This window comes from Lagopus muta, chromosome 6 (genome assembly GCF_023343835.1).
Source record: "Lagopus muta isolate bLagMut1 chromosome 6, bLagMut1 primary, whole genome shotgun sequence".
Classification (NCBI taxonomy): Eukaryota; Metazoa; Chordata; class Aves; order Galliformes; family Phasianidae; genus Lagopus; species Lagopus muta.
In genome coordinates this window covers 7,302,248-7,314,281 of record NC_064438.1, presented here as the reverse complement: position 1 = coordinate 7,314,281, position 12,034 = coordinate 7,302,248, and the positions used below count along the sequence as shown (strand labels likewise).

The window sequence follows — 12,034 nt, the reverse complement described above, 5'->3', positions numbered from 1 at the left end:
TGTCAATAATTAGTACAAAATGTGACAGGGTTGTTATACGGCAGACTAATACTTAAATTAAAAAATATAATAAAGTACAGATAGCTATAAAAATGTTCTTGTATAAAAATAATCTTAAAAAAAAAAAGAGTAGTTGTACCTTTGATATAAGAAAACGGTATTATAATATTGTAATTTCAGTGTATTTTAAAACCTTAATTCCTGATCTTGATCTGCTGTTGCGTTTCCTATTTTTAATACCAAAATTCATCCATCAAAATCAGTGGGAATTTTACTGTTGACTTCAGTGAAAGTAAAATAAGACCAAGAATAAATATCTTTAAAAAAAAAAAAAATCCCATCTGAATGCTATACAGCTAAAGATTTTCTTTCATTTCAGTATTACACTTAAGGAGTTCAGTCTGGATTGCCCACTCAGTGTCAGTATTTTACAGAGAAGACGAAGGGAGGGAAAAAGGAAAGGAAAAAATAAGCAGCAAAATTCACGTTAAAGGTTGCATCTTGTTTGGATACGATACCTAGCACGGGTGCACTGACACTCCTGATGCGATCTTCCAGTCCCAAGAAGCAGAAAGTCAGATGAAGAAGCAAAGAAGATATAAATCACCAGCAAAATAAAGTTACAGAAGAGCAAAGTGGTAAGCTAGTAGTAAGCTAGAGTAAGTGGTAAGCTATTAAAAGCAGAAACAAAAAGAAAAGAAGCTGTTATGCTTGACATCAAAGGGATTGTGCATTGGTGTGCACAAGCCCCAGGAATCCTGGACCAGTCAAAGAGATAGGAATGATCATTTATATTTCATCAATTCTTTGGCAACTGTAACACATCAAGCATATACTACTGAAATAAAGCAATGTCTAAAACCACATCAAATTTCTGTGAAATACAGAACTGGAGGTATAATAAGTTTACTGCATGTGGAAGAAACAAACCAGACTCTGGTAATTCAGTGCTTTTAAGAACTCATTGCTTGTTTCTAGAATAACATTCTGCTTTACAAGATTCCCATCCTTTGATCCTGCATGTAAAAGACCTAATAGCATGGCCAATAAATTATCTGCTGACTATTAATGAGGATCTACAACGTTGTGATCACAGAAAAACTACAAAAAAAAAAAAAGAAAACAACAAAAACCAACAAAACAATCCACCAGCAATCTATTGAAGTCTTTAAGCTATGCTACTTAGTGGTCTTAGGACCATGTGGCCTTACCAAACAAATGAAAAAACCACCACCAAAAAAATCCACAAACCAGCAAACAACTGTGACCCCACAACAATTAAAACAAAACAGATTTTTCCCTGAAATGTGTACATTACTGTTGGTTATACTGTAAAATGTCACACATTAAAATGTAGCGAGATGGGAACTGGGAGACTTTTCTTTTTTAACATACAGTCTAGCATAAATGTGCGATTTTGTTTCCTTGTTTTTTAAGACAGCATCAATGAGCTCACGATCACTGCAAGTAGACAAAAAAGAGCACCTTATTCCTAATATGAATATGTTTGGATCACCAAAAATTCTAATTTTCAGTAATAGATTTTTTGGCTTTTAAGAACACTGCCTTCCAAAAAAAAAACACTAAACCAACAAAAAGTCTCTTCATTACACTGCCACTGGTATTTGCAAATTATAACATCTGGTGCAAAAAGAAAAACAAATGCTCTAAAGTAAATCCAGCCTTTATTCTCTAGCAAACTTATCTAAAATACTTCTGTATTGTTAAAGGAGCAGAGCTTTCCTCACTGAATCATCTGAACAGCTCAGTCCATTCATGTAACACAGCAGGTTACACAGTGTGCTATTTCCCCTTGTTGGTTTGCTTTTTTGCCTCTTCCATAACCCCCACGCTGCCTCTGAGAGGCACGGATACATACTCAGATACGGATACATACTCAGGCCCAGGATGCTGTTGTACTCAGTGTCATTCGTGTCAGGTGAATTTGACTCATTATATGTCCCCTGGTCTCCATTCTGCATGGGTCGAGGAAGTTTTCCTGGCAAAGTTTGATATTTGCTGCCTTTCACAAGTGGCTTACTCTGCAGATTTGGTTTTTTAAGAGGAGAAAAAAAATAAAAAAAATCACTCATTGCATTTACAGTCTGGCACACAATAATTTAAAGGTTTAGAAAAAGTATTTTGCAGTTTACAGTTCTAAATGACACCACCACCCTTCATGGTCCTTTTTACAGATATTCAATTTAAATCTAATAATCAGCTGCCAAGAAGTTCTAGGTAAGGGCCAGCCTTCTCTTCCCTTCTTTTCCCCTTCACCCAGACTGTAAATTATATTAAACAATAATATATACTGAATATTTCCTAGTTTCCTCATAAATATTTTTCTAGCCACCTCCGCTTCCTTCAGGACCCTGACACCACATAACAATTCAGTCCTTCCAAGGCCAACTTTGATAGCAGCATAAATGCATTTAGTCATTTCCCAGCCCATTCTTTGCTGTCACATTTTTCCTTTACACTTCACCCAACTGCCTGTGTTTTGGTCTTACAGATGTGTCTCAGTTTAAGCCAAAGGCATTTTGATAACTCAAATTTGGTCAGACGTTTTGCCCATCAGTATTAATGACATACAAAGAATCAACAATGAATTCAGGATACAGAAATTTAACTTTTGTAAGCTAAGTTACAGGAATAGAGAGTTTTTTTTTCTGGAAAAGAAATGAGCCTGCACCTCCAATTATGGTAGAGGTGTACATTCAACGTGTGATTTGAAAGCAGCACAAAAACATTTAGTATTCCCCTATTTAGTAACGTCATTTAATTGTTTTGGACCACCTCGATCAAACTTGTCTGGGACAGGATAATACATAATTACTGGTGTATCCATTCTTGTTTCAAGGCCAGAAGTGATTTCAGTGATTCTATAATCACAGAGCAGATTCCTCAGTTTCAGGGACTGCGTGTCTGACCCCTGCTCCTGTTTTGCCAACTGCAGTTTCACAACTGTCCCAGCTTGTACCAAAGATTACATGACTAGAGAAACTTCATACTACTTTTATCAAAGATTAGCACTGTGTTTCCTGAAGCTGACTGACTTCCAACCTTAGATACCCAAAAAGCTTGGTTGAATAAAAAACACCACCACCATCACACAGAACAAAGAAAAAAAAAAAACCCCACTACCAAAAACCAAACAACTCTTCAATCCTTACCCCCACTTTCAAATTTTGTCAGGTAGCTGGACTTTACAAACATTTTAAAAGGGAAAATGAAGTGAAAACACAGCCACGACATCACAGCAGATAAATGTTAAGAGTTTACAGTTAATATACCTCTTGTTCTACAACAGGCTGTACTGGTTTTCCATCTACATACTATGGAGTTGCAGGGAGAGTAATTTCAAAGTTTTATGGAAAAAAGCAACAGACAAATGTTAGTATTAATATACATACACAAAACATCAACTGTAGCTTGATTACTATAGTGATGCTATTTAATACTATGACAATATGTTACAAGGTCTGATATCTCCTCATTTTCATTATGTATTTAATATTAAAAGCATAGGTTCAAAAGATTACAAAATTTGTGCCCAGTTTACGTTCTGCTATTAAAAGGATTTCAGTAATTCAACTAGTTTCCATTCCGTTGGGAGGGTTTCCATTGGACTTGCATTGAGCTGGGAATGTGACATTCACATAACACTTAAAACAATGTGAAAGTGACTGACGTAAGAGACCATAGGCAATGCTGTATGTATCCAGCTGAAACTATAGAAAAAGAGCTGTGGTAAAAATGAGGTGATAAAAAAAAAAAACAAACAAAACAGCATGGGGAGGTCAGAATCACCAGAATGTTTCATCTTACTGCTGGATGTAATCAAAATTTGAATCTTGTACAAAAAACAACTCCAGAAATGGTGTCGTTAGCACAAGTTCCACTGGACTCAGTGAAAGGAGCAAATTCTGGTGCTGAGTCAGCAAAATAATCTTTGTTTTGGCTAAGTTGTGACTAATTCATATTTAGTCAATCACTTATGTGCATAGGGAGGTCTGTTTCACTAAGAAGCCTTGTACCTAAATGAGGGCACATAATTTAAATGCCCTGATAAACATGGGGCTCACTGGCTATGGTTGTGCCATATCTTTGATTTCAGCCTGATCTTATCATAAAGACAAAGGTTTTTCAACTTAAGACAAAAATAATTTAAAAGTTATGAAAAGAAAGCAGACCTTCATAAATTCCACATGGAGTAAAGTGTTAGTTGTCATTCAGTCGGTCCTGTGTGCGACCACACTCAAATGAATGCAACATAAATTTCAAACATTTTATTTGGTGATTATCATTTTTAGACATTTAAGAACAAACTTAATGAAATTTGAAGTAGGAAAACAATCATTACTAGGGAATGTGGTTATTATCCTTTTTAAATGGCATTACTAAGTATGCATAATTCATGTTAAGCCTAATTTTGGTGCAGAAAATGTCAATAATAGTTTCACAGATCTTATGTGTAGAAAAAGCTTCAGTGTACACAACAAAAAATAAAACCTCTGGACCATAGCATAAGGAGATTTTGTAAATTGTGAAGTCTTAATTCTGGAATTAAGCCATAGAATTAACAACAGTGCTCCTGTTTTTAATGAAAACAGCATTGCTGCCATCTTCAATAATGCCATTTATATCAGAAGTCAAAGTTAGGGAGTAACACTCATAGTTATGTGCAAACACTCAAAAAGAAATCCTATGTGAAAATGCATGCCCATTCTCAATACTTTTTGATTGCTTTCAAGTTCTGTTGGCTTAACATTTTAGCAAACAGGAAATCAAAATTATCTTAAAAACACCTTTCTTAAACAAAATGTTATACAGTTCAACAGAATGGCTCCTCATTATCATTATAGTTATACTTCTCTTAAATACTTTTATCATAGAAATTCTGAGTACAAATAAACCAACCTTTTCCAGGGATTCACTCTGCAAGTCTTCTAAGCTACTTGACTTTTTTTTCTGTGGAACCCTTAAAATAATAAGAGGCAAAAAGACCACAATAAATATAATATGTTTACATCACAACTTTCTCATGACAGTTGTTGTATATCACAATTTCTTTGTCTAACAGATAATTCATAAATAGATTTGTTTGTACTCTAAAACTCATAGTACTGGGTTTAAAACATAGTGCTGACATAGATGAAGTCAGAAACGTGAAAAGGACTTTTAGTCAACAATGAAAGGCAACAAGTACAGTGACCAAGTTCAAACCATAAATTACTTTTTAGAAGCTCTGGAGCAAAAGTAGATGTTAATAAAGCTCTGCAAACACCATGCAACATTAAGGGCTTTTAAGAAGATTTTTAAAATGGAAGGAAAAAAGTTGTTGAAGAGCAGAGAGGACTAGATGCAACATTTAAACAGATTAAATAATGTAGACTTCAGACAACCTGCACAAAAAGTAAGAATAGCCTTGCCTGATTTCCGTAGTTTTGTGCGTCACTGGAGATAGCAAAGCTGGTGACAATTCTCCTGCAGAGGCCTATGCAAAATAGAAGTATCATGCCTGTAACTCTGGTGTCTTCATCTGAACCTACAGTGAGGGTGGTGAGGCACTGCCACAGGTTGCCCAAAGCTGTGGTGTAAGCCCCGTCCGTCCCTGGAGACACTCAAGGCCATGCTGGATGGGACTCTGAGCGACTCCACGTAGCAGTGGGTGCCCCTGTTCACTGCAAGGGAGTTGGACCAGATGGCCTTTAGAGATTCCATCAAATTCTAAAGATTACCAGCAGGCACAAAAATTTAGCAACATCCAAACCCGTGTCTGCATTACCTCTGCTACAACAGAGACCAAGACAAACAACTTGAATTTACAGCAGAACCTGCTTCTAAGACATCTTTACTAAGTACCTCTGCTTTAAACACTTCTCCTTGAGGATTATTCAAAACATTCAACTTCCTTAAAGTTGCCTCAAGTTCTTCTTCACTGCCACCAGCGACAATTCTGTCCGAAGAGCCTGCAAGCATTAAAAGCAGAAATGGAGATAAACAGGTAAAAATACAACATTTGGGACTGTATTTAGGCTATCTAAATACTAGTTTCTAAATTCCACTTTTTGACTTCATCTGATGCATACAGTTCGACCTCAGCCACTTCACTCTACATGCCTCCTTAGGGCTCTGACTTGTAAGCAAGGTGATTTGTATTTGAGCAACAAATATAACACGGTCATCTGTTGTGCTCTGCTCAGAATACGTGAGCTGATTGTGAACCACGCTAACTCACAGTTTGGTGTTCTGAGGCAAGATCAAGTTGGTACCATTTTCTTTCTCACACTATGTCACTTTATAGGAATTATGTTAGATGTCAGATGTATCATAAAGCAGTGTCCTATTCTCAGTTTGAGGATAAACATGTAAACGTTTTTTTTATCTGCGTATCTTGGAGTGAAACAAGGTTTTTATTCTTGTCAAATGTAAGAGGAGGGAAAGGGCAGCAAAACTTAAGGTATTAATTGCAGCTCTTTTTAGCAGTATGTCATGTACAAAGAAGAAAAGCATCCTTATAACAGATTCCTTGTGATGAACACAAGTATAAAAAGCATGACACGAAGGGAAAAGTACTCCCAGATGGATGGCTGGTGGCTAATCACTGCTGCCATTCCTGAACTGAATGGTAGTGTAGAAATCTCAATATCGGATGCCATTAAAAGTTCATCATCTGCTAAGGTCTCCTGGTTTCACTTTACACTGTAAGAACTTGCTATTTGTTACCTAATGGTCATAGAAATAAAGCATCATGCAAACGTAAGGCCTATCTGTATACTTTAATTCATCTGCAGGAGATTATTAAAGTGTCATTTTAATTTTGAGTAACAGATTCCAGAAGGGGATATAATGCAATCTAGCAAGACTACTTTAAACTTGTGCCTTTAGCTAACTTGATTGAACTATCCTAATTGTTTGTGTGTGTCAACAAATTATTTGTCAGCACAAGCATTCTGCTCCGTCTTCTTCACCCTTTCTTCTATAATTCCTTCTCATGCAACATCTACAGCCCTTCATTATATGGATGTAGGTGTTCTGCAGTCAAAGCCCGTTGCCCCATTGAGGTGTATAGAAAAGTATTTTAAGGAAAGCAGTGCTGACTGTGGATTGCCTTGACACATAATGAGTAGAACTGCAGAACTTCAGACCTGACAGATGAGCAGTGCACACAGCTAAACAACCAGAGCAGAGCATCAACCATCATTCTTTTATATTCTATGATTCTGAATGATAAACATAAATAGCAGCAAAATTAGGCCCAAGAAGGAAATTACTAGTAACTGATGTAGAACAAAATTTAGGCAAAGTCCTACGGAATTCAGTTTCTCTGAATATTAATGTTGTAACTAAATCCTCAAATAGCCTTGATTTTTATTTATTTATTTATTTGTTTATTTTTTTTTGCAGTGAACACAGGCTAAAAACCAGGAAGGCAACATCTACCAGCTAGAGACAAAAACACACAAGCCTGCTCAAGCAATACTGTCGCTCCCTCTACTCTTACAGCACTCCAACACGATACAAAGGTATGGATAATGAACTATATGAACTATGTAGAATTATTCATGTATATACTAAAGCCAACAAATAGTAGTCATAGTGGATGCAGTTTTTAAAACACTCAGAACCAGGAAATTATTCACAAGACATTTTACCTTGAGCTGCAATCATTATCTCCTTGACCCTCCTGTACTGGCTTAGCAGTAGCGTTAACTCCTCTATTCGCCGGTCCTGTGAATAGCATTAAATAAAATGCATATTTTCTGCCATAATCAACACAAGAAACCATTCTTAGAGTTATTGAAAAAGCTGTTGAGAGATACTCCCTTTAGGAAGAATACTTTATTTTGCAACATTATTGAGCGTAATAGCTCTGCACTGAATATTTATGAGGCTGTGGGTAAACCATCTGACAACTAATTTAAACACTACGTTATCCAAATAAATGACCTTTGTTTCCCTGTGAGTATATCCAGGTATTAGCTCATAAAAACACCACCTTATGTTCCCTTCAAATGTTAAAATCTTATACAAACTTGGAACAATTTTGCAAAGCAATGATGCTACATCTTATTTTCTAGATGTAAGTTCTAGCTTTTTTAGTGCTTGAGATACTAGATACTGTCTCACCGATGCTCTCCAGAATTAACATTGCTCTGTCAGATCCCCCATTTACTACAGGCCTGTCAGCCTGACATCAGTGCCAGGGAAGGTCATGGAACAAATCCTCCTGGGAGAGATCACACAGCTTGTCCACGGGATCAGGCCCAGCCAGCATGGGTTCATGAAAGGCAGGTTGTGTTTGACCAACCTCATCTCCTTCTACGACTGGGTGACCAGACTGGTAGATGAGGGAAAGGCAGTTGATGTAGTCTACCTAGACTTCAGCAAAGCCTTTGACATGGTCTCACACAGTATCCTTCTGCGGAAACTGGCTGCCCATGGCTTGGACAGTTTTACACTCCGTTGGATAAGGAACTGGCTGGAGGGCCGTGCTCAATGGGTGGTGGTCAATGGAGTGAAGTCCAGCTGGAGACCTGTTACAAGTGGTGTCCCCCAGGGGTCGGTGCTGGGGCCCATCCTGTTTAATATCTTCATTGATGACTTAGATGAAGGGATTGAGTGTACCCTGAGTAAGTTTGCAGATGACACCAAGTTGGGAGGTTGTGTCGATCTGCCTGAGGGCAGGGAGGCCCTGCAGAGGGATCTAGGTAAGCTGGATCGCTGGGCTGAGATGAATGGGATGAGGTTTAACAAGGCCAAGTGTCGGGTTCTGCACTTTGGCCACAACAACCCCAGGCAGCGTTACAGGCTTGGGGATGAGTGGTTGGATGATTGTGAAGAGGAAAGGGACCTTGGGGTGTTGGTTGATGCTCGGCTGAACATGAGCCAACAGTGTGCCCAGGTGGCCAAGAGGACCAACGGCATCCTGGCCTGCATTAGAAATAGTGTGGCCAGCAGGAGCAGGGAGGTGATCATCCCCCTGTACTCAGCACTGGTGAGGCCGCACCTCGAGTACTGTGTTCAGTTTTGGGCCCCTCACTACAAGAAAGACATTGAGGCCCTGGAGCATGTCCAGAGAAGGGCAACGAAACTGGTGAGGGGTCTGGAGCACAAGTCTTATGAGGAGCTGCTGAGGGAGCTGGGATTGTTCAGTCTGGAGAAGAGGAGGCTCAGGGGAGACCTCATTGCACTCTACAACTTCCTGAAGGGAGGTTGTGGTGCAAAAGGGTCTGGCCTCTTCTCCCAGGCAAATAGTAGGACCCGAGGAAATGGCAAGAAGTTATACCAGAGGAGGTTTAGGTTGGATATTAGGAGAAACTTTTTCTCTCAGAGGGTGGTCAGGCACTGGAATGGCTGCCCAGGGAGGTGGTGGAGTCGCCATCCCTGGCAGTGTTCAAGAGGCGCCTGGATGAGGAGCTACGAGAGATGGTTTAGTGCTTGTGGTACTAATAGGAATGGGAGGGTGGTTGGACTGGATGATCTTGCAGGTCGTTTCCAACCTTGTGATTCTGTGATTCTGTGATTACACCTTCATTATATATGAAGGTGTCACCATCAAAGAAAAAGCTTATTACGTGATTTGTTATCATAAAACAAGAATTAAAATTTTGTCAATTTAAGCAGGGAAAAAGTACTACAAAAATAAAGAACATTTTATGTAATAAAGTCAGTGGTACCTGAAGGTTTTGCACTTGAGTTGCCCAATTAATAGAGTAACAGCATAGAGGTTAGAGAGACCAAAGCCATATTTGCTATTGCAGTGGGTTTAATTTTGCATCCCCTAGTTTTTTATTACTCCTCACACTTCTTTTTTTGTTTTGTTTGCTTTTAAACTCGTCCTTATTTTAAACATGGCCACATTTTATTAAAAGATTTTACTTCCTTTTTATATCATAATCTGATCTGGGCATACCATTGCAGTTCAGATCAAGTTTGAAAGACTAAGAGCTACCTGTGCGACCTGGTGTAGGGAACCTGCTTTGGCAGAGGGGTTGGTCTCAATGATCCCTTCCAACCCCTACAATTCTGTGATTCTGTGAGATAAGCAAACCTTAGAGCCTTTTTCGCTCTAGCAGAAAACAAGAGATTTTGCTCATTACAGGTTTTGCTTTGCTTTCTGCTCTTCTCAGGAATCCCATGTACCTAACAAGTTCTGTGACAAGTTAGCAAGGTCAGCCATGCTTACTATTAAAAATCAACCTTCTGGCACAGTCTCATGGGATAATCCAAAAACCAGGGCACTATCATAATTAAGGAAAGCAAGTTATTCAGATCTTTACAGAGATTCAAAATTATAATTTCAGCTTTGTTACATAGAAAGAGGATTATTTCCTCACCTTTTCTTCATTTGCAGCCAATAATGATTCCATTCCTATCTTCAACCGTTGTACTTCTTGATCTAAAAATGTGATCAGAAAAATTCTTTCTATATTTAATCTAAATGGTATCTATTTTGCAATACTCTCTCTTATGTTCTTACAAGTAACCCAAACTATGTAAATTACTTTTAATTTAAAGCTTTTGAAAAGCTGAACTATTTAAAGCACCACAGAATATGAACATGCTGGGTTTGCTTGTAACAGTCTACACAATGCTTGGGAAGATTTCATATTCCCAAATTCCCGTAAGAGGAAAAAAAAGAAACAATGAAACTTATTTTGCAAAAATGAGAGGGTGTTTGCTGGTCTGTATTTATGGAAATAAAAGTCAACATGGCTGAAAATTAATTATATTCCATGTCAGAAAAATATTATCCAGTTTATGAGACATTCAAGATCCTTCTTTGAGACTTGAAAAATAGCAATAATTATTTTCATATTCTCTAATAAGGAAAATTTGTAAATATTTTTTCTGAAAATGTCTCAGTGTAAATAACTGAGTTAATGTCTGCATCAAGAAGTAATACATAATTGCCTTACACAAGATAGCAGTACAATACAGATTCAGAGGTTATTAAAAATGTTGTACTCAGTGACTGAAAACAAACTTTCTGAAAACTGACAAGGTACTTAATGACATCATCCCAACTTTGCTGAACCACATCCTTTGTTTTTTCTTTAGATAATATTCGTATCAGTTCCAACCTGCTTTGAAACAAGTATATATGATGGAGACAGAACTGCGTTGACATTAGAACAGACCCATTTGTTTCACAGAGCACTATGAAAAACAGATGTGGAAGGCATGAAGTCAGAGTGAGGAAGGAGTCAACAGCGTAAAAAAACAGTTTAAAATGTTGTACAACTAAATGTTGGTATAAAACGTAATCAATCATTTTCAAGAACTGTAATTGTTTTCTCTGGTAGTGATTCTGAGAAATAGGCACTTTGTAATGATTACATTTTAAAACACGTAAAGGAACTTCGCAAACATTTCTCTTTCAAAAAAGAACACTTAACAACACAAGGCATGCTCAGACACAGCCAAATCAAAAACTGAAGCCAGCAGACAGTGGGCAAGCAATTGGAAAATGTTTAAGAAGCCGTTACAAATCACAGTGCTGCTCATTTCAGCTCATAACATAGATTTCAAAAAGAGCTGGTGTTGAGGTATTGTTAAGCACACAAAGCAAACTTTACTTAGAATATATTTATAAGAATACCAAGTATGGAAACAGATTTTTATTCAGACTGATTTTTATTTTTATTTTAATTTACTGCTCTGATTAAAAACAAACAAACTCAAATGCTTTCCTTTGAGGAAAAAGGCTTTCAACTGAAGCCATCTTCTCAGGTATTATAAAAAGAGGTAAAGGTGAAGTGTTGGCTCTGTTAACCTTGACAATGTCAGTTTGAAGTCCCCAGCCATCTGATTAGTGAGCTTTTGATTTATTTTCTGAAGTGAAATCTTACTGAACAGGGTAAGTAGCTGTCTGCTTGCAGCAAGCAATAAAAGCAATTTCTCATGTATATTAGAATTAGACTGTCAAATCTAAACAGACATTGAATTACTGCTGCAGAATGCATTTGAGTTACAATTTGTGTGGAAGGAACAGTAAGAAAAAGCCACAAGTGAATTGCAAGGCTTA

General features: G+C 37.6%; 1 protein-coding gene and 1 long non-coding RNA gene across 13 annotated transcripts in view; one reads left to right on the top strand and one right to left on the bottom strand.

The window, feature by feature from the left end:
* Window positions 1-12,034, bottom strand: part of PPFIBP2 (PPFIA binding protein 2) — a 99,715-nt gene that overhangs the window by 11,113 nt on the left and 76,568 nt on the right. For all 12 annotated transcript variants that reach the window (XM_048948928.1, XM_048948929.1, XM_048948930.1 and 9 more), the window contains 8 exons: window positions 10,344-10,405; window positions 7,659-7,734; window positions 5,866-5,972; window positions 5,433-5,497; window positions 4,921-4,981; window positions 3,294-3,335; window positions 1,880-2,042; window positions 519-551 (listed from right to left, as the gene is read on the bottom strand). In XM_048948928.1, coding sequence (XP_048804885.1) covers window positions 519-551; window positions 1,880-2,042; window positions 3,294-3,335; window positions 4,921-4,981; window positions 5,433-5,497; window positions 5,866-5,972; window positions 7,659-7,734; window positions 10,344-10,405 — 609 coding nt within the window. The remainder of the gene's footprint in view (window positions 1-518; window positions 552-1,879; window positions 2,043-3,293; window positions 3,336-4,920; window positions 4,982-5,432; window positions 5,498-5,865; window positions 5,973-7,658; window positions 7,735-10,343; window positions 10,406-12,034) is intronic.
* On the top strand, window positions 437-12,029 carry LOC125694994 (uncharacterized). The gene is made up of 3 exons (XR_007377770.1): window positions 437-638; window positions 7,411-7,529; window positions 11,068-12,029. It is a non-coding gene; the product is annotated as an uncharacterized LOC125694994 (long non-coding RNA).